General features: G+C 42.0%; 1 protein-coding gene, 1 long non-coding RNA gene and 1 other non-coding gene across 5 annotated transcripts in view; 1 reads left to right on the top strand and 2 right to left on the bottom strand.

Moving 5' to 3' along the window:
- Window positions 1–7,122: 7,122 nt before the first annotated feature.
- LOC112425130 (small Cajal body-specific RNA 11) lies at window positions 7,123–7,268 on the bottom strand. Its single transcript, XR_003016144.2, has one exon. It is a non-coding gene; the product is annotated as a small Cajal body-specific RNA 11 (non-coding RNA).
- A 1,231-nt stretch (window positions 7,269–8,499) lies between these two features.
- LOC139364338 (uncharacterized) lies at window positions 8,500–10,854 on the bottom strand. Its single transcript, XR_011626002.1, has 2 exons — window positions 10,723–10,854; window positions 8,500–10,420 (listed from the first exon to the last, which is right to left on the bottom strand). It is a non-coding gene; the product is annotated as an uncharacterized lncRNA (long non-coding RNA).
- LOC105473203 (PR/SET domain 2) overlaps window positions 10,809–22,176 on the top strand; it is a 128,944-nt gene continuing 117,576 nt past the window's right edge. For 2 of the 3 annotated variants that reach the window (XM_071100430.1, XM_071100416.1), the window contains exon 1: window positions 10,969–11,084. Coding sequence is in view for 1 of the 3 variants with exons in the window: in XM_071100424.1 (XP_070956525.1) it covers window positions 10,809–11,084 (276 nt within the window). In the remaining 2 variants the exon portion in view is untranslated. Of the gene's footprint in view, window positions 11,085–22,176 lie in introns of all 3 variants that reach the window. The other variant, XM_071100424.1, reaches the window with a different exon arrangement.

Here is a 22,176-nt window from a genome sequence, read left to right as displayed (position 1 = left end):
TAGTTTGAGTCCAGCCCAGGAAACAGAGCGAGACCCCCATCTCTAAAATAAATAAATAAATAAATAAATAAATAAATAAATAAGGTGCAGTCACTACAGAAAATAGTATGGCAGTTTCTCAAAAAATTAAAAATATAATTATCATACGATTCATCAATTCCACACCTGGGTATATATTCCAAAACATTGAAAGCAGGGTCTTGAAGGTATTATTTGTACACTCATGTGCACAGCAGCATTATTTACAATAGCAAAAAGGTGGAAGCAACTCCAGTGTCCATGGGCCAATGAATGGATAAATAAACTATGGAGTATACATGCAATGTAATGCTATTCAGTCTTTAAAAGGAAGAAAATTCTGACACATGCTACAGCACAGATGAACCTTGAAGGCACTATGCTAGGTGAAATAAGCCAGTCCCAAAGAGACAACTACTATATAATTCCACTTATATGAGGTAACTCATCAAATTCATGGAAATAGAAAGTAGAATGATGGTTGGCAGGGATAGAGGGAAGGGAGAATGGGAAACTATTGTTTAATGGGTATACATTTTCAGTTTTGGGCTGGATACGGGGGCTCACGCCTGTAATCCCAACATTTTAGGAGGCCAAGATAGTAGGATTGCTTGAGTCCAGGAGTTTGAGACCAGCCTGGGCAACATAGTGAGACCCTGTCTCTACAAAAAATAAACAAAAATTAGCTGGGTATGGTGGCACGCTCCTGTAGTCCCAGATACTTGGGAGGCTAAAGTGAGAGGATCACTTGAGCCTGGGAGGTCGAAGCTGCAGTGAACTGAGATCATGCCACTGCACTCCAACTCGGGCGACAGAGCAAGACTGCGTCTCAAAAAAAGTTCGGTTTTGGAAGATGAAAAGAATTCTAGAGATGGATGGTGGGATGGTTGTACAACAATGTGGCTGTACTTAAATGCCACTAAACTGTACACTTAAAAATGACTTAGACTGTAAACTTTACATGACATGTATTTTTGCCATAATTTTTTTTTTAAAAAAGCTCTTTATAATCTTACATAAAAGATTAGCTTGTTGCCTGCTACAATATGTTTGCTCTCCAGTAACTGTAGCCATTATACCTTACTAAGGTGTCTAAAGCACAGATATTCTATTAGTCTGTTTTCATGCTGCTGATAAAGACATACCTGATACTGGGCAATTTACAAAAGAAAGAGGTTTATGGGCTCACAGTTCTACATGGCTGGGGAGACCTCACAATCATGGCAGAAGGTGAAAGGCATGTTCCACATGGCAGCAGACAAGAGAAGAGAACTTGTGCAGGGAAACTCGCCTTTATAAAACCATCAGATCTCACGAGACTTATTCACTATCACAAGAATAGCACGGCAAAGACCAGCCCCCATTATTTAATTACCTCCCACAGGGTCCCTCCCACAACATGGGGGAATTGTGGAGCTACAATTCAAGATGACATTTGAGTGGGAACACAGCCAAACCATATCAGATATTTATACAGTACATAAACAGATATACAGTACATCTATGATACTTAAAGTTCATGGCAGCAGGAGGAGCAATTAGGGAAAAACTGTCTAAAGAAGTCCCTGGGGAGGGAAGGGAAGGGAAGAAGAGAGATATACTTCCTTTCCTTGATGAATCTGCAGTCCGTACTCCAACTGAGTACACAAATGTCTAAAGGTGAGACTTGAAAGTCACATACTGCATAATCGATAGCAGGGTTTTAAAAAAGACATTTTTTGTTGGGCATGGTGGCTCACGCCTGTAATCCCAGCACTTTGGGAGCTGGGATTATTTGGAAGCAGCACTTCCACCTCAAAAAAAAAAAAAAAAAAAAGACATTTTTGATATCTGGGGTTGAATAATTTTGTGTTGTGGAAAGGGACTGTCCTGAGTATTCTAGAATATTCAGTGGCATTTCTGGTCTCTATCTGCCAGAGGCTAGTAGTAGCCCCCACCCGATTAGGACCACTCAGACTATCTCCAGATTTTTTTGTTTTTGTTTTTGTTTTTGAGACTAAGTCTCACTCTGTCACCCAGGCTGGAGTGCAATGGCATGATCTCGGCTCACTGCAACCTCTGCCTCTTGGGTTCAAGCGATTCTCCAGCCTCAGCCTCCAGAGTAGCAGGGACTATAGGCGTCTGCCACCACGCCCAACTAATTTTTGTATTTTTAGTAGAGATGGGGTTTCACCATATTGGCCAGGCTGCTCTCGAACTCCTGACCTTGTGATCCACCTGCCTTGGCCTCCCAAAGTGCTGGGATTACACACATGAGCCACCGTGCCCAGCGCTCTCCAGATATTTCAGAATGTTCCCTTGGGGGCCACTGCTCTCCAGTTAAAGTTAACCACAACTTGGCCAATGAATGAGTTTCAAGTAGAGGCTCATGTAGGTTGGTTAGCAGGCTTATGAACCTAGCTCAGGTGTCTCAGCTCTGGCAGGTGTTGGCAGGTGTTCGTCTTGGTTGTGACACCTGCATGGTTCCCTTATGTTGTTTAAATGATGACTTAAATGTGACAGAGGAATGCCATGCGTTTTTGACCCTGTTTGTGCAGCTTTGAAAAGGTACTGTTATTCTACTGTTAGCCAAAACATCTTATAATGACAATACAGTTTGAATTCTTAGGGAGGGGTGGAGGAGGGAAACATATAGTCGAGTTAAATTGGAAAGAAAAATGAATTCAAAATGCAGGCCCTGAGTTCTTACTTAGCTATGGCTAATGTGTTTCTATTTCAGAGATCATATTTAAATTACAAAATGGTTGTTATCAATCAGCATTATTGATGGAGCAAAGACTCGTACTTACCACTGTTTGGATAGCGGAGATGTGCACAACTCTGTTCACACTCTCAGGGGCTTAAGTTCTGTTTGGGACTTAAGATACACACATACGGACTGGGCTTGGTGGCTCAGGCCTGAAATCCCACACTTTGGGAGGTCGATTCGATGTGGGTGGATCGCTTGAGCTCAGGAGTTTGAGATCAGCCTGGGCAACATGGCGAAACCTTGTCTCTACAAAAAATACAAAAATTATGTGGGCACGGTGGTGTATGTTTGTAATCCTAGCTACTTGGGAGGCTGAGGTGGGAGAATGGCTTGTGCCTGGAAGGTTGAGGCTGCAGTGAGCCAAGATTGCACCACTGTACTCCAGCCTGGGCGACAGAGTGAGATCCTGTCCAAAAATAAAAAATAAAAAAAGAAGAAAAATTTAAAAAGATACACATACACAGCAATCACACCCCAAGGGGACACAGTATATGGACAATTGCTGATGGAGGTTATACTTGGATTCATAAAATGAGGAAAGAATGGATGTGGACTCTGCTCCTGTACTGGATTGAACACTGTCCTCCCAAAATCCATGTCCTCCTGGAGTCTCAGAATGTGAGCTTATTCAGAAATAGTGTCTTTGTGATGTTATTAGTTAAGATGAGAATAAGCTGTGGTCGCAGTGGCTCACGCCTATACTCCCAGCACTTTGGGATGCCAAGGTGGGCAGATCTCCTGAGCCCAGGAGTTTGAGACCAGCCTGGGCGACATGGCAAAACCCTGTCTCTATTGAAAAAAAAAAATAACATAAAAGATGAGGTCATACTGGACTAGGGTGGGCCTTAAATCTAATGACTAAATCTTTATTCTTATAAAGAAAGCCATGTGAAGACAGAGAGACACAGAGAGAAGATGGCCAGATGAAGACAGGGGCAAATTGGAATAATTTATCTACAAGCCACAGAATGTCAAGGCAACCACCAGAATCGAGGAGAGAGGCATGAAACAGATTGTCCCTCAGACTCTGCAGAAGGAACCAACCCCAAGACGCCTCCGAACCTGTAAGAGAACACATTTCTGTTGTTTTAAACCAGAGGTCCTCAACCTTTTGGGCAACAGGGACTGGTTTCATGGAAAAAAAATTTTTCCACCGAATGCTGGGGAGGGGTGAGGTGGCAGGGATGGAGGGATGGTTTTGGGATGATTCAAGCACATTACATTTATTGTGTATTTTATTTCTATTATTACATTACAATATATAATGAAATAATTATACAACTCACCATAATGTATTAGGCTGGTGCAAAAGTCATTGTGGTTTTTGCCATTAAAAAGATAGCAAAAACCGCAGTTACTTTTGCACCAACATAAAAGAATGTGTGGGAGCCCTGAGCTTGTTTTCCTGTAACTAGATGGTCCCATCTAGGGGTGATGGGAGACAGTGACAGATCATCAGGCATTAGATTCTCATAAGGAGCTCACAACCTAGATCCCTTGTATGCACAGTTCACAATAGGGTTCACGGTCCTATGAGAATCTAATGCTGCCACTGATCTGACAGGAGGCGGAGCTCAGGCGGTAATGCCAGCGATGGGGAGCGGCTTCATAAATACAGATGAAGCTTCCCTGACTCGCCCACTGCCCACATCCTGCTGTGTTGCCCAGTTTCTAACAGGGTATTGGTTTGTGGCCTGGGGGTTGAGGACCCCTGTTTCAAACCATTAAATTTGTTTTGTGGCACTTGGTTACAGCAGCCCTAGGAAACTAATGCAACTATGGGAAGATTTCATAAAAAAGCTGGCTTCTGAGGAAAGGCAAAATTTGGATGCAGGAGAGAAGGGGTGAGAAGAGAATCTTAGACAAAAAGCGGGGTGAAGAAAAATGAAGAGCATGACATTTCTAGAATGCAGATAGGGATGGTGAGAAGCACAGATCCAGTGTAAGAGATGGTTCGCCTTGGTGATGAGTGAGCACTGACTGAGTAGGTAGGACGGGTCATCTCATCTACAGATGCCCCTGTAAGGCAACACACCACAGCTTCGAATCTGGGGAAAGAAATCCAGGCTTAGGATTTTACTATCTCCGTGCAATCTGCTCATTTCTGGACCTGATTTATTTTCTATTCCTTCTCATGCTGCTTGCTATTTCCAGATGAAAAATATTTTCACTTTATGTCTTTGCTGTCAATGTTTATGTTTTATTCATGCTCTCAGGGTGGTGTATTAGTGAATTCATTCTGCCTTCAAGGAAGACTTAAACTTCCCTTTGTATTCTCTGGAACAAACTACATGGGCCTTTGAGCTTGTTACACTAAAAGTTTTGAAAGGAGTGACATCTGTTTGGGAAATTCTGAACTTTTCAACTGATTTATTAACATGTTTGGTTCTAAAAAATGTGATATCAGAAATGCAATAGAAAAACCTAGAAACAGTACTCTGGATTTTTTTTGCAGAATGAAGTTATCTCTAGAGTCACATATTTGAATTGGTCAGAAATTTTAGCATCATAGGCCAAGTGTGGTGGCTCATGCCTGTAATTCCAGCACTTCGGGAGGCCGAGGCAGGCAGATCACTTGAGCCCAGGAGTTTGAGACCAGCTTGGGCAACATGGCAAAAACTCATCTCTACTAAAAATTCAAAAATTAGCCGGGCATCGTGGCACGTGCCTGTGGTCCCAGCTACTCTGTAGGCAGGAGGACTGCTTGAGCCTACGAGGTCAAGGCTGCAGTGAGTTGTGATTGCACTACTGCACTCCTACACTCCAGCATGTGTGACAGAATGACAGAATGAGACTCTGTCTCAAAAAAGAGAAAAAAATAAATGTTAACATCTTCGAGTCAGTTTTCTTTTCTTTCTTTCTTTTTTTCTTTTTCTTTTTTTTGAGACGGAGTCTCACTCTGTCGCCCAGGCTGGAGTGCAGTGGCGTGATCTCAGCTCACTGCAAGCTCCACCTCCTGGGTTCATGCCATTCTCCTGCCTCAGCCTCCCGAGTAGCTGGGACTACAGGCGCTCGCCACCACGTCTGGCTAATTTTTTTGTATTTTTTAGTAGAGATGGGTTTTCACTGTATTAGCCAGGATGGTCTCTATCTCCTGACCTCATGATCCTCCTGCCTTGACCTCCCAAAGTGCTGAGATTACAGGCGTGAGCCACCGTGCCTGGCCTTTTTTTTTTTTTTTTTCTTAAGAGTAATACTGAAAAGGAAAAAGATGTGGGGAGCGAGCCATCACGGAGCACGCTGGGAGCACAGGAATGTGGTTCCCGCTTCACACTAGGGCTAGCATGCTTTTTAAGTCCTGTCTCCTCCACTGGATCCTAAGTTCTTGGGAGGACAGGGGGGCATCTTTGCCTCTAGTGCCTAAGAGCATCTTGATGACCGGAAGCAGAATGAACAGTGACTCATCATGGACTTTGACATCAGATAAGTCCTTGAATCCTGCCTCTCATACCGGCCAGCTATGTCTCTCAACAATCTGAGCTTCAGTTTCTTCATCTGCAAAATTAGCAGCTGTTGTCGCTGTCGAGAGGATGAAAAGACAACATAGTATAAAGTGCCGACTCAGACTCGGGGCTCAGTAAAGGTCACCCCCTTTCCCTTTCTCACATAACTACATTTCACCACTGCCAAGATCTGCCTATATGTTTGAGGCTGTGGGGTTTTTCTCACAGAAACTACACAGCCAAAAGTGCCTATGACGCGATAAGATGTATCTTTAGCCTCCAGAGTTGCTATGTCTGGACTTCATGCGTGAAGCATGCAAGCTTCAGATCTTTTGGTTGCTGGCGTGCTTGCTTGGCTGTCATTCCTTGCTCAGGTAAATGACGTGGCAGAGGGATGGCGGGTGGGGAGAGTGAGGTGATGTAACAGAGAAGAGACGCTGGATCTCATGGAACACGATTTGCAGTCACAAGAAAAGGGACTTTTTTTTTTTTTTTTGTTAAAGGTAAGCGTTATCTGAACAAAAGGTGAGTTCATTTGATTCAGCTGCACTAGATTCTCTTCCTCTGCCCATGTCTATGATCTTTTAATAGCTGTTCTTGCCTGACAGTCCAGGGACAGGATTTAGAATGGCGGTTTTATGCATCCAATGTTTTCTAATAATTCTGGCAATGAATTAAAAACATTGTAAAAAAAATTCTTCCCAGCCCCTACCCCGAGTATGTCAGTGGAGGAATGACTAGTTAGGCACATGTAGTAGCCTGGGTGTGTGTACCATTTCCTGGTCTAGCGCTCAGGCATGTGTGTCTGCATGTCTGTGTGCATGTATGCTCTGGGGGTGGGGAGGTTGCTTATTAGGGAGCTAAATGGTCTAGGTTCAAAACCTGGTTCTATTATTTTTTTTTCCATCTTAAATTGTCCTTCTCTTGCCTTGCAGAGCTAGTCCTATTCTTACGACGGCCTTCCTAAGCTGAAAGGGAGATGGCTGTGTGTCCTGCCAAACTACCTTATTAGCTTGTTTGTATTACTAATGAGGCAAGTCCTTTTTGAGACAAAGCCTCGCTCTGTCACCCAGGCTGGAGTGCAATGGCACAATCTCAGCTCACTGCAACCTCCACCTCCCGTGGTCCAGCAATTCTCCTGTCTCAGCCTCGTGAGTAACTGGGATTACAGGTGTGCACCACCACACCCGGCTAATTTTTTGTATTTTTAGTAGAGACAGGGTTTCACCATGTTGGCCAGGCTGGTCTCCAACTCCTGACCTCAAGTGATCCACCCACCTTGGCCTCCCAAAGTGCTGGGATTATAGGCATGAGCCACTGTGCCCAGCCAAGGCAGGTTCTTGAATCCTTCCTAGCTTCAGAATCCTCAACTGTAAATGAGGATAGTGCTTATCACACAGGTTGAGGATGAGTGAGAGAGTGCATGTTAAATACCTAGAACAGAGCCCAGCAGAGAATAAGTATTGTTATCATTTGGGGAATTTGAAGTCCACTTACATTCTCATTGGCAATGTATTATAAACTCTTAGATCTCAGCTGTAAGATCTGTAATCGTTTTGGAGGCTGTGCTACAGGTATTCCAGCTGCTATGCAGGGCAGGAGTGCTGTGGTTTCTATTATAACAATGTGAATAATATGCGGTCATTTACATCACAAGCTGTGGTCTACAACATATTTGCTGTAATACCTCCACATTGAGAGGGCCATGGAGAAGACTTTTTCCCAGTTAAAAATATCTATTTAGCACTTATCGTGTGCCAGACACCCTTATGGGTAGTGGGATGCTGTCTTCCATCACGTCTTCCATCACGGTACTGCCGCGGCAAGGTACAAAACCGGTCAGAACTGGTATCAGGTGTACGGGGGTAGAGTGGAGTTTCATTCATGTTGTCAATTTGGACAAAGAGTATATTTTTATACTTCCATCCCCATACAGAAACGGCCTGCAATACATTTCACCTTTTCAAAGGGGCAAAAGATTGATATTTAACATATCACATGGATAGTAAGTGCTCATTAAATTGTATTCTTGATAGCTCTCATCTTTTTTGGATTACATAAATTATACATAATTATTTACCCTGAGAAATAGCACAGGCGCTTGAAAAACAGACATATGTTCAAGAAATACACAGACAAAAACCACACAATGGCTGATTAAGGGTGGGGGGATCTCAGAAACGCTGAGGAGACACTCAGTGTGGTAGGCTAAACAATACATTTCACCTTTTCAAAGAGGCAAAAGAGTGATATTTAACATATCACATGGATAATAAGTGCTCATTAAACTACTGTATTCTTGATGGCTCTGATCTTTTTTGGATTAAACAAATTATTTACCCTGAGAAATAGCACAGGTTGACAAATAGACATATGTTCAAGAAATACACAGATAAAAAACACACAACTGCAGATTAACAGTGGGGTGACCTCAGAAACGCTGAGGAGACATCCAGTGTGGTAGGCTAAATAATGACCCCATAGCTAAGTCCACATCCCTAACGTCCAGAATCTGCAAATGCTACTTCATGTGTAGTCTTGCAGATGTGATTAAGTGAAGGATCTTGAGATGGCCAGGTTATCCGGTGGGTCCTAAATGCAATCACATGTATCATTGTAAGAGGGAGGCAGAGGGAATTTGACCACATACAGAGAAGATGATATGAAGATGCAGACGGAGATTTGAAGATACTGGCTTTGAAGATAGAGTGATGCAGTCACAAGCCAAGGCATGCTGGCAGCCACCAGAAGCTGGAAAAGGGAAGGAGCAATTCTCTGCTAGAGACTCCAGAGAGAGCCTGGCCCTGCTGCCGCCTTAATTTTGGCCTAGTGATACTGATTTTGGACTACTAGCCTCTAGAGTTGTGAGAGAATAAACTTTTGTTGTTTTAAGCTGTCAGGTTTGGGATAATTTGTTACAGCAGCCACAAGAAACTAACATAGCCAGTCACTTTGGATTAACGAATTAATGACCGGAAAGACAATGGCTACTCTCTTAACCAACCATCTAGTATACATTCTGGTTCACCATGCCACTTTGGATTTAACATCCTTTATTTTCCTTTTGCCTTCTATTGAGTGCCAGGTAGCCCATAGCTTTTCTCTTAAAATGTTGATTTCTATGTCAGTGTTTTGATGGTGGATGGAACAGTGGCGTCTCCCTATTTTCTTCATAGATACCCCAGATAATTTTGATGCATGGATCCAGTTGGAAGGTATTAATCTAGGTAAGGGGTGCAGAAGTCTGATGACTTTGCTCCACAACAAAGAATACTACTTTGATGATATGCATGTGGTTATCTCCCAGATCTAGGATCTCTTTTCCTTGAATAGCGGAGGAAATAAGCAAAACCTTGAGCTTTGATCTCCTTTTTTTCCTTATTTTCTTATGCTCTGTCACTTCTCAAGGCCTTAATAAAATTTACTCTGACGAGGTGATCTTCATTTGTTTACTATAACTGACTAGATCATCAGCGATAGCTTCATTCTTTTACAATAAGATAACATTATATATGTTGATACAACACGTTTTCTTCTTCTTCTTTTTTTTTTGAGACAGAGTCTGTCTCTGTGGCCCAGGTTGGAGTGCAGTGGCCCTATCTGGGCTCACTGCAAGCTCCGCCTCCCGGGTTCATGCCATTCTCCTGCCTCACCTTCCCGTGTAGCTGGGACTACAGGCGCCCACCACCTCGCCTGGCTAATTTTTTGTATTTTTAGTAGAGACGGGGTTTCACCGTGTTAGCCAGGCTGGTCTCGAACTCCTGACCTCGTGATCCACCCGCCTCGGCCTCCCAAAGTGTTGGGATTATAGGTGTGAGCCACCGCGCCTGGCCAACACATTTTCTTAAGATTAAACCCATTACATAAATGATCGTTCATAATTTTTGGAAGCACATCTGCCTTTAATATCCTGTCTTTGGATTGGGTGCTTTCTGCAGAGGGCCAAAGTTGCCATCACATTCGTTTTCTTCCTGACTTCATTCTCAGAGGATTACTTTATCTTGAAGTGCTCAAGGCTCCAGGCACCATCTATAACGACAACTCCCAACTTTCCAGCTCATCTCCAGGCTGTGCTTCTCCCTGACTCAACTCATTTTCAACCACGTGCTAGGCCTCCATCCTTGGATGTCGAAGAGCCATCTCCAGTTCCACCCAGTTCATCTTCATCAGAGCATCTATGAGTAGTCGTCTCTGCAGTCCATTTGTTTGCCTGCTTGGGAACAGTAAACTCCTTAAGGGCAGGGCTACTACCACGCTGTCAGAGGCGCTGCACTGGAACAGCGCGGGCACAGGGAAGCGTCGGTCACTCCTCCTGGGTACCAGGGCAGCAAATAAACCCAGCAGCTGCGTCTGCCTGCCTGGAGTTGAACATTTTGGGCGAGGGTGTACTGGTCCTTCTGACACCAGCGAAGCATAAGGTCTACGTTTATGTACTTGTCAGATACTTAATGCCCTTCAATGACAGACGTGCCCCCCCAACACCTCCTCCAGTGTTTTTGATTCTTTGAGAACCTTTGAACCACGCAGGATCCTAGCCCTAGGGTGCGGTCGGATCTGCCGCGACGCCAGCCGCCGGGGATCCTTCCCGAGGCGCCGCCATGGGATCCGCGGTGACCTACGAGGGGCGGCGGCCGGCTGGTGGCCGTTGGGCGAAGGCGCAGGGTCAAGGGCGGGGCTCCGGGGGTCGTGGCGAGGCCGGGGGTCCCGGAGCCCCGCAGCCCCGCAGCCCCGCAGGCCACTGCCGCGCCGCCCGACGTCACTTCCGACTGGAGCCAAGATGGCGGCGGCACTGCCGCGGGCGCCGGGGCCGGCGGAACAGCAGTGGCGGCGGCGGCGGCCCTCGGCGCTCTGAGGCGCGGGCGCGGCGGGCGCGGGTAAGGAGCGGCGCGGGTGGGCGGCCTCTGAGCTGGCGCCGGGATGCTGGTCCCTCCCCGCGAGGAGCGCGGCGGCGACGGCGGCGGCGATACGCTGGGGACCCGGCGCCGTAGGGATGTCCGGGCCGGCGGACGCGCCCCCTCAGAGGTCCCGGGCGCGCCGGGGACCCCGGGACGAGGCGCGGGCCTCCGGGTCGGTGGTCCCGCGGGTGGGTGGCGGCGCAGGGCCACTCCCTGTCGGCCGTGGGGTCCCCGCGGCGAAGTTCGGGATTCGCTTTGTCGCTGTGAAGAGCCGCGCGCCCCGCGGGGGACGCGTGCGGGCTGCAGAGACTGGCCGGGTGCGGACGGCGGCGGGGCCACCTGGGACCCCACGTGGGGCCGGGCGCCGTCCCAATTGTCAGGACGCTGTGCTTTTCTCTTTTGTGTTCCTACTGAGTGTGTCTTGCACATTTGCACTCCTAATTTGTTTTTTGTCTTGCGTCTTTGTGTTTCCCAAATAGTTTTTGTGTGGTTTTAACCTGGAGATTGTCTCCCTCAGTGTTCCCACAGACCCACGGGTGTGTGTGTGTGCGCGTGTGTGTGTTACAGACTTGCAACTCTATGTTACTAATTTTGCTAATAAAGCTATCAATGAACCTCTTTTGATGGTGGCAAGTGAGACATGAAGTAAACCTAACAGGTCAGTGTTATTCCTCAGACCTTCGTGGTTCCTTCGATCCACGCGTGAGCCACCGACCCTCCAGTCTTGTAGCCTTGTGTCGGGCTGTGAGCTGCGGCAACGACCCCACAGTTAACCGGGAAGTCCTGATTTCCTGAACTACGCAGCTGAAATTTCCCCTAATAGAAATTTCGTGTTGGCCCCTCACTTTTCTTTCAGTGTTGTATTGAGATTTTGGGTGTGTTTGAGACGTGGAACGTCTTTTGCTGAATCCCAGTAGGTCCTTAGATCCCTTTAACCAGACACCAGAACAATCATTTTTACCCCAGAAGTCGACTAAAATATTTCTTTAAGTTTTTGTTTACTCCAGGTTTATTAAAAGTGACCGAAACTTTTAACAACAAATGGAATCCTTCAATGATTTCTTTTACAATGGTACAGACTTCGCCTCGGTTTGATCGGTTGTGTCCAAGTATCAGAAAAATGTAGGCCTTTTAAAAAAAAAAACATGATAGGAAATTTACATATATTAAGAAGGAGGAACTGAGACATATAGTCATACGTTCTTTTTTAGTAGGGTTCTGTGTTTTTGAGATGGTCCAAGCTGCCCCATCACTCTAGAGGCTTCCGGACTAACACTTATTGGCCAAATTTTTACATGTAGAATCTTAGTTTAGCCTTGAGATGACCTTTAAAGGTCATTTTTATTAAACCTTCTCATTTCGAGCTATGGAAACAAATCAAAATTCATAGTGGAACTAAAACTCATTTACATTTTCTGTGATTCCAGGGCTCTAAAAAGAGCTCAACACATCTGTTTTGGTTTGATTGAAATAAGTCAATACATTTTAAGTGCTTAGAAAAGTGCCAGAACATGATAATACTGCTCAGTAAATGCTTTTGTTGATTCTGAAGGTGGTTTCTTTAATTGAAAGGTTGGTATGCTCAGGTTTGTTTTTTCCTTATTTTGTGGACAGGGCCTGAAACAGTACAGTTTAAATCTGTAAGAATGTATTAGTTTTGTAAGCACAAAACATAACAAAAGATTCTCACTGTAGAAAATTGGAAAGTAGAGAAAAGCACAAAGAAGAAAGAGAAATTGGGCATAGTCTTCCCCCCTTCAGATAACCATTGTTAACATTTGGCAGATCTTCCTGTCTCTCTTGGTGTGGATATACGTATTTCTTTCCTTATTTTACAATTCATTCACGTATATATATTTACATTTTATACAGGATCGATAATATAGTGTATATATTGTTTGTAACCCGTCTTGCCTTATGATATGGTGAGCATGTATCCATGCCACTAACTAGTCAATATTATGTTTAATGGCTATTTAATAGTGGATGGGCTGTAAGTTATCAATCAAGTCCATATTGATCTGTAAGGTTTCCCAAGCCTGAGTTTTCTTTTCAGTAAGATTTGTTTGAAAGTTTTTTTTTTCAAATTGTGAGTTTTAAAGTTCTGTAATCTTTTGAGATTACAGTGAAAAATGTAAATTCTGCTTTTTAGCATCTAAATACGCATTTTTCTTGCTGGTGCATTCATAAGAAGTAACAATTTCAGCTTCCTTTCTTCCCTTCTCAGCTGTGGCTGTGCAGTTATGTATATATATCTGCACACATTCTTTTGATGATTATTTTACGTTAGATGTTTATTTATTCATGGGACTGTTTCTTTAAGCAGGCTGTCTCTTTTCAAGTTCCAAATCTGATTTACAAACCCTTTTTAAGTCCTGTTAAATCACAGACTTTCCAGGATGGAAAGCACCTTAGGTTATTTACTATTTTCGTGTCTTCTGAGTAGCTTTTCATGTTACTTTTAATACCCATACAGAAAAGAAACCAAAACAGTGGACTTCTACTGGAAAACTCCATAATGGGGATTGGAAGAGGAGTAGGTTGATGGTTGGGGGAAAATCGTCAAACTTGCATGACGATGGGTAGCTAAGGGAGTTTCCAGATGATGAGGGACATCACCTGACCATCCTTACCACAGATAACTGCCGCCCTGTGTCTAGGGCTTCATGGTTTGTGCGCTGATCATCAGCTATGCTGTCACCTATGGTGACAACATTTGGTTAGAGGCCTGGGGTGGTAGTCCATCTCTCTATTTTTGAAGCTACAAGTTTCTAGTTAGAGCTGTAAAAACCACCATCATGGAGTGTCTGAAAGCTGTGGACTCCATTACTGAAAACAATACTTAGCCTCCATTAAAGCAGGGTTTCTCAACTTCTGCACGTACTGACATCTGGGTTGGATGATTCTCTGTTGTGGAGGACTGTCCTGTACATTGTAGGATGTTTAGCAGCATCCCTGTCCTCTTATCAAGGAGATGCCAGTAGCACCTCCTTCCAGTGTGACAGCCAATAAAATCTCCAGACATTTCCAAATACCATTTGAACCACTGCAGTGAAGGAAGGCTCATCTAACTGTATGGTTGAATTATTGAAACAGATTATTGAATCTCTTTAAGAACTGTAAGGATAGACTAGATGGTTTACACCTTGAAGCCAAGAAATGGACTTCCAGGTCTGTCCACGTTCCTTTCCACCTTTGGTTTTTTGACTTCATTAAATGGTCAGTTTCAGCACTTTCGCTTCGGCGTCAGTTTTGTGGCATAAGGTAAAGCAATGTGAGGTGTCCTGGAGATCATGAAGGAGTTTTTATGACATGGAATCAGCAGTCTTAGTATACAGATTCAATTATGAATTTGAATAAATTTGCATAGAGTTGATGCGTGGTAAATAATTTAAGCATGTAGACCATTATGCTGAACAGCGCAGAAACAGTTGTCTTCTAGAAAAACAACTTGGTCCAGCAACCCCTTGAAGCTTGGTAGAGGTTATGCTGTAGTTTTTCCGAAACCTGTTTTTTTTAAAACAACCAATTTGAGGTTATGCACAGAAATGGTGAATTTGCCCTGAGGCAGTAAGGCTTACTTTTGAAGTGCTTACCTAACTTTAACTTAATATTTTATAATTTAAAGATAGTTCATTGATCTTTGTGGAAAACATGTAGCATTAGTGCAGCTTTCCTCTAGGGGGAAAAGTATAAGTTGCCAAATCCTTATTTGTAATCTTTTAAGTATAGATAGTATTGATTGAAGTTTTATTGTGGCATACGTCATCTTTAATCAGAATGTATTGATAAATAAAACATATGAAAAGAGATGTGCTTTTGGAGCCACATTTGGTAGGGGTGGTTTTCTGAATTACAGAACATCTGTATAATTTCACTGGAATGAATGTATGTGTCGTTTAAATATTCTTTCTTAAAGAGAATGCCTTTCATTCCCCACCCCCACCTTCCTGAGGCATGAATTAGAATTATTGTATGTAGTAAATCTGGCTCATTTGGAATGAAATATACTTACAATATTTTTCTTAGTACTGTGTAGTATTTATTCTTAGAGTCTTGATTCATGTCATGCCTATACTGTGTTTTCATTTATTAGTCCTTTGGAACATGCAATAAAGGAGATTTTACTGAATAGTTATTATTTTCCAGCCATTTTGGTGAAAAGAATATTTTGTAGCTCTTGCAATAAATCATACTCTGGGTTTTGCTTTGAAAGAGCTGAATTACTTCTTGGAACAGCTTGTCTGAAATATGTAAAGCTAAGTGCAACTGTTAGTTTGATTATAGGGGGCAGTCTGTCTGGAAATTGGTAAAACCCACACATTTTATATGTGCTTATGTGTAGTTCTGAGACCTATGTTAAACTCTAGTGGGATAATTCTGTGGCACTTTCAAATAATTTAAATGATGCCATCAAAATTTGAATTGTAAGATTCACTAAACCCTAGTGTACTTCACTATGAATCCTGTACATTGCCCAAGACCTTGTTAAGAGAATATAAATTAAATATAATCTGGAGTATCAGTGTAAAAGTGACATTCTAAATGTTCCTCATGCTGTGAGACTTATTTTTTAGGGACTTTGCTATAATTCTGAAAGACTTAGTTTTATAGTACATCTGAAAGTAGGAGTTTTCAAAAGGATGGCTCTTGGGATAAATTTAGATTCTTAATTGTGAAGCTCTGTTACCACTTGTTAGAAGGCAGGTCAGCTCACCTGCTTGGGGAGATAAATATATGAATGCAACTCTCGAGTAATTTAATGGAGCCCTACCTCAGTGTACAGAATGACAGTATCACAGATCAAGCATGGAGTACAAGTGATTTTCGGCTGTGGAGGGGGTAGGTGGGTCACTTGTCCCCTGTTATCTCTTCCTATTTGTAAGGTGAAGACTGTGATTACCTTTCTTTTTCATCGGAATGTTTTGAGATGAATAAAGAATAGGCAGGCAATTTGAGATACTTCAGGTTTTTCATGAACATTAGTAACATTTTTTCTTAGATATTTCTCCTAATACAATGAGTGTTGTGAAATAACATGGCAGTTATTGTTGAGAGAAAAACCTTCCCAGTTATCTATTGGGTCCTTAGGCGTTTTGACCTTCCCTCCCACTCTTACAGAACTTGGTGGAAGGGGCCACTATTTTTTCTAGCTCCTTCCGTGCCTTTCACAAAGCCACATCCTTCACCGTCTGCCCTTCTCTGTGGATATTTTTCCGCTTGGCAATTTCCTTTCCTGAGGCACCCTCTTAGGACTTCTGAATCTCCATCCCGATGTTGATGGCCTGTTTGTGCTTCGACCTGTTGTTCCACTTGAGACTGATGTACACTTCCTGGGAAGGTTGGGCATCTCCTTAGAGTCAGTAAAATGGAGCTCACTGACCAGGTGCGGTGGCTCATGCCTGTAATCCCAGCACTTTGGGAGGCCGAGGCTGGTGGATCACGAGGTCAGGAGTTCAAGACCAGCCTGGCCAACATGGTGAAACCCCATCTCTACTGAAAACACAAAAATTAGCTGGGTGTGGTGGTGGACACCTGTAATCCAGCGACTCAGGAGGCTGAGGCAGGAGAATTGCTTGAACCTGGGAGGCGGAGGTTGCAGTGAGCCGAGATTGCGCCATTGCACTCCAGCCTGGGAGACAAAGTGAGACTCCATCTCAAAAAAAAAAAAAAAAAAAGAAATGGAGCTCACCACCTTTCACTTAAATATTGTTCCTACTCCTGACTGCTCTATCTTTAAAATATATTCAAACCACCATTCCTGCAGTCACTCACATTCCAATTTTGGGATTCATCTTTGCCATTTCTTTTTTACCTCCTGTTCAGTTAGCTAACATTCTGCCCATTCCTTCCCTCTGCAGTGTCAATCATATTTTTTGTTTCAGCTCTTGACTGCAGTTCAAACCCTAATTGCCTGTTCTCTTGGATTCTGAACCGACTTGCCTGGCCCCAGTCTTTCTGGCTGCCCTCTCTTCAGCTACTTCCTCATTCTTTTCTGTCAACTTTATCTTCCTGAAATATTCAGTTTTGTCTTGTCGATGGTGCCTTCTAGTCCAGAACTCCTCTTTGCCCATCCCAGGTGCCAAAGCTGCCTTCCTGATGGGCTGCCATGAAACCAGGCTCCTCTTACAGGTGATCATAGGCTCTGCTTCTCAGTCATTCCTCTTCCATCTTTCTCCGCAGACCTTTTGGAATAGGGTGTGGAATAGGATAGTAACCCCTCACACGGTATCTGGGAACTCTACCACAAGGTCAAGTTTCGATTTAGCGTGGAACTCAGAGCCCTCTAGAACCGCCCATCTCTTCTGTCCTTGCTCTGCACTGATGCCCACTTGAGTTGCACTGTTTTGCGGACTAAAGCAGACAAACATAAAAAGACGGTCTTTCATCTTTTTTTTTTTTTAATCATAAATGGTTAGGCATTTATTTATCTTCACCTTGAAACAAGAACTACTAACGATTTATTTTGAGGAAATATACTTTTTTCCCCCCAAAAAAAGCTCATGTGTGTAGTTTTAAGGACCTCTTAAACTGTAGAACAGTGCACACACTTTGCTGTGCAAACAGCAGGCATTGCCATTATTTTTAAGTACTCTAGAGAAGTAGTAACATATTTAGAGAACAAACCCCAAATCTCAAATTATTTAAAATAAAAGAGTCACTTTCTACCAAAAAGAAGAAAAAAAAGAAAAAAAAAACACAACTTAGTAAAATCTTGGGGGAAGACCTATAGAATCTTGTAGTAATATGAGTGTGCCTGACACTGTAGCAAAAGAGTTTAAGTTGTCATTGTATCTGTTATGATTTCCGATTTTGCTTTAGGTTGTTCACCTGTGGATTCAGGAAGCCTCCCCATCATTTATGTGCAGGTTGTATGGAAGATGAAGAGAGTTCCGAGCAGCTCCTTGTAAGATGTCTGTATTGCTTAGAGAGTCTTCATGTGAGAAATGAAGACCTGGGTGCAAGGACCACTACCCTGTCCGTGCTGCTATAGCGTTCTTTCGCTTTTCAGGAAATTCACAAGTATTTTGCAGGATTCCTAGACATCTCTTGATTTTAAAAGTAACATCTGCATTGGCAACTCCAGTGGAAAAACGGTAACTCACAGGGGTCAACTGAGGATTCATTTTGTTTTGGGAGTTGTGAAATGAGCTATCATATGGCATCTTGCTTTAGAAATTTTGTCTGAGTTAGAAGCTTGGCATTTGAACGTTAGTAAAGAATTGATTTAATTTTCCTTTTATAAGTTAAAGTTTTTATACATCTAATGTAGGGAAAATGTCAGAAAAGAATCTTTCATGGAAGCTTCTGTTACTTTAATACTGTTTTGCAGGAGGTAATAATGGCCTTGAATCTGCAGCATAGTTCTCATCAGAGAGCAAGGACTTACTGGAAAACTTGTATTCTGACCTGCCCCCAGATTTTTACATTTGTGTTTCTTGGCAATTAGTCTTGAAAATAAGGAAAGGAAATTAACATTTTAATTCAAGAGTGCTTTGATTGGATGGAGTTACTTCATGCAGGAAAATTGACAATAATTCTTTTTTTTTTTTTTTTTTGTACCATTGGAGGGGAGGAATATCCTATAGTGAGAGCTAAGATAATATGTTTTAATTTCTTTAGAGAAACTGGGTATTTTTAATAAGGGGGTTATAGGGAATTATTGTAGGAACCCTAAACAAAGCTTGAGATTTGTGATGTAATAAATTACATGTTCAGTGGAATATGACTTAGGTGTATAAATTTAATCAAAAGTATGAGGGAGAGCATATATTAATAGCTGTCAATAACAGCAATCAATAATAAAGAATAAATAATCAGCAACTGCCATACGTTTGCTTCCGAGCTGGCTCATTATTAATGGATGCTTGGAGCAGTAGCTTTTGAAAATTTCCCCTTTAATCTTTTTTTTTTTTCCCCCAAGTAAAGGAAGAGATATTCTGACAGGGAAAAAACCCTGGAATGCCACAATCTAAATGTGGATTTATAGTCCTTTCCTAGCATATCAGCAGGTCCCTTATTTGACATTTTGATATGGTGTTATTAAATTGCTTGGGGCCCATTGGACCCAGAGGGCTGTTGACCTCAGAGCTCTATAAACTTAGATATTTCAAACAAAAGCTTGAATCAGCCTCATTTTCTCATTGGAGCTCTGCGGCTCTAAAGCCACTGAGAACAGCAGACCCTTGCTTTTTTCTGATCTGTTCCATGGAATCTGTGTTATTAGTATCAGATCGTCCCACCAGGAGTAAAGCCGCTACACTCCGCTTGGCTATTTAGGTTTCTCTGCTCTATGCATTCGGGGAATCGGGGCCTGCGATAGTTGTCTGCATTTTCTGGGCCTCACTGAGGAAACTGATCAATGAAATGGGAGAAATGACTGGTTTATTTGTGAACATTCTATTCTTGTATCTCTTCTTATATATTTGTAGGTAGGGAAATTGCTGTATGTGGTATACTCTGTGTTAACCATTGTCTTTTGGTCTTGGGAGAAATCCTTCCCGGGGTGAGAGGCATGAGTGGTTTCAAGCAGAAAGAATTCATTGCCTCTGGTTCAGCAGCTTGCCACACCTTTCCTGTCTGCGCAGTCTCTCTCTCTCCACACACATGGAATCTCCTCATTCTTAAAAAGTATCAGATTTGATTTTTCACTTTATTTAATTTGGTAATATAGTCTGCATTTTAATACCAAGGTTGGGGCTATATTTTTTAGTATGAAGCTAGATGATTACTCTTGTGAAATTGTATTGTTTTAGAAAAGGAAAACTGATGAATTTTCATTTACCAAATTCCTGGGCAGATTCAATATCTGTGCTTTTGTTTAATCTAACAAGTGGGTGCTACGTGTTTTCATATTGATATCTGAAGTTTACAGATTCTAGTTGTGGAGATTTTCTGAAGAAAGAAAAGTTCAAAGATTGTAATTTAGGAGTTATACGTGGTAGTTTTCTATGACAGTGAATAATAGCATTTTGAAATCAGTAAAAACTGTTTTTGAGAAGGCGTATTTCAGACATTTTTATTATTTTTCTAGAAGTTTCAGGATTGCAAGAATCTTTTGGTCAGAGTAAGTTAAGGTCAGTGTTAGACGACACTACAAATCTAGTCTGCTAAAAGCTGAATCATCTCTGTATTTGCTACAGTATTTATTTGCCTTGAGATCTTCTTTATGTGGTGATTAGCTTTAGAATTTTTTTTTTACGTTGGCCATGAACTTTCTAAGACTCCTTTCCCAAAATGGCAACTTTTTTTCTTGTGTCTAGTCCATGTTTTCATTCTGGTCTTTTAAATTCGATAAAAACATATTCTCTTACTTATTTCTGTTTTACTCTTTATCCATAAACTTCCTGAATCATAAAAGTTAGTTTTTTTCTGATTCTTGATGTCACAATGTAGAATTTTTTGTAACTTAAAATAATTGTAAAATAATATCAGTGACTTCTATGTGACTATTGCAAAGTTAATTATTTTCCAGATACTCTTCCCTCCCTGCCAGAGATCTAAAGTGATCCTAAAGAAAATTGTAAAAAATTATATCAGTGATTTAAAGGTGAATGTACAAATCAAATATGTATTTTCCCAATTCTGTCCCTTCCCCCACAGACTTAAACTAATTTAAAAAAAAATCTGTTGCTCCTACTTTGCCTTTCATATAGATTTGTAGATTTTTAGAAGTCCGTAAAGGGCAGATATGAAGACAGTTTAAGTGTAACATGTATTATATTAATGCTAGTTTGTGTCTTTGTTTAGATAAACCTGCTTTATTTCAGAGGATTGGTAATAGAGAGTGCTGGGGCTGCAGGGCTGGTATGACCCAGGGAAAGGGCTGTGCCACATGTGTCTAGATTTTCTGGTCTCTGGACTTCCGTGTCAGAAGACAGCAGCTTAACAGTTGTCGAGGTTGTGTTGACATTTTATGGGACTAGGATCTTAAAAATGACTCATATTATTTTATTGTTGTTATATTGATACTGATCATTAATCATCAAATCATCTTTATGCTATTAATAAATGTTTCTAAGACTGATTTGTCTAGAACTCAAAAGCGATATCTTGAAAAGTTAAGTGCATCTACTCATATTAAAGTCTTAGCTATGTAAAATAGAGATCAAACTCTTATTTTCTAAGAGTGTATGCTCTTATAGGACTGATAAATATTAAGGTGGGATAGAAGGGATATGTTAGACTTATTCAAGGGGTGCTGTAGAAATATTCAAGAAGGTTCGATCAGGTGTGGAAATCCAGAAAAGAAACTAAGGCATAAGCCAAGGTTGGAGAAGTCCTAGGGATTTAAAGATTTTCAGTATCTGCCGTTAGCAAAGCAGAGGCACTTAATTGTTTAGCGCTTTAAAAAAGAGCGTTTGGCGGAATTGTTAAGGTTTCAGTGATACGCTTGGAAAGATTTCTCTCTGCCTCTGCACTGCTGGATTGATCATTCACGTTCTCACATTTGATAAAACCTTGGCCTGGAGACACCATGTGTTAGTTACATGGGCGTGTAAAGACAGGACTGTTGAAGTCAACACTGAATATGAAAGTTATGTGGGATTGCCATGGCACTTCCATAGGGGTTTTGAGCAGTGCTGGAGAAATCTTAAGGAAGTTATTCCAAACATTTTTAGATGCTGTAGTTGCCTTAAAATACATTATTATCCTGTTGCAGCTCATCACATGGTTACCACATTCAGAAGTTCTCAGTTGGAAGGGTATTTGAGAATGTGTGTAGGTATTTTCGATTGTCAGGATTATTGGAGGCACTGCTAGTGTTGATTGCTCAGAGCAATGTTAAATGCCCATAAGGAAAGGGACTGTCTTGCTCAAGGAGTTGGCCAGTCCAAAATGCAGGGTTCTTCTGTTGAGAGACTCTGCCCAGGTCTTACTTCTTTGTCTTTAATACTTACCCTTGTTTCTGATATAGTTGAATAAAGAATTAAGTTTTTAAAATAACATTTGAGAATTCACTGTCAGATTTACAGTGTTTTTGTTGTTGTACAGTATTTTATGTATATAGATTGACAATTTTGTGAGTCCAAGAGGCAGAGAGGAAAAAATGAGGGTCTGGTTTTTAGCA

This window comes from Macaca nemestrina, chromosome 1 (genome assembly GCF_043159975.1).
Source record: "Macaca nemestrina isolate mMacNem1 chromosome 1, mMacNem.hap1, whole genome shotgun sequence".
In the NCBI taxonomy this organism is placed as follows: Eukaryota; Metazoa; Chordata; class Mammalia; order Primates; family Cercopithecidae; genus Macaca; species Macaca nemestrina.
This window is presented reverse-complemented; position numbering and strand designations above follow the sequence as displayed.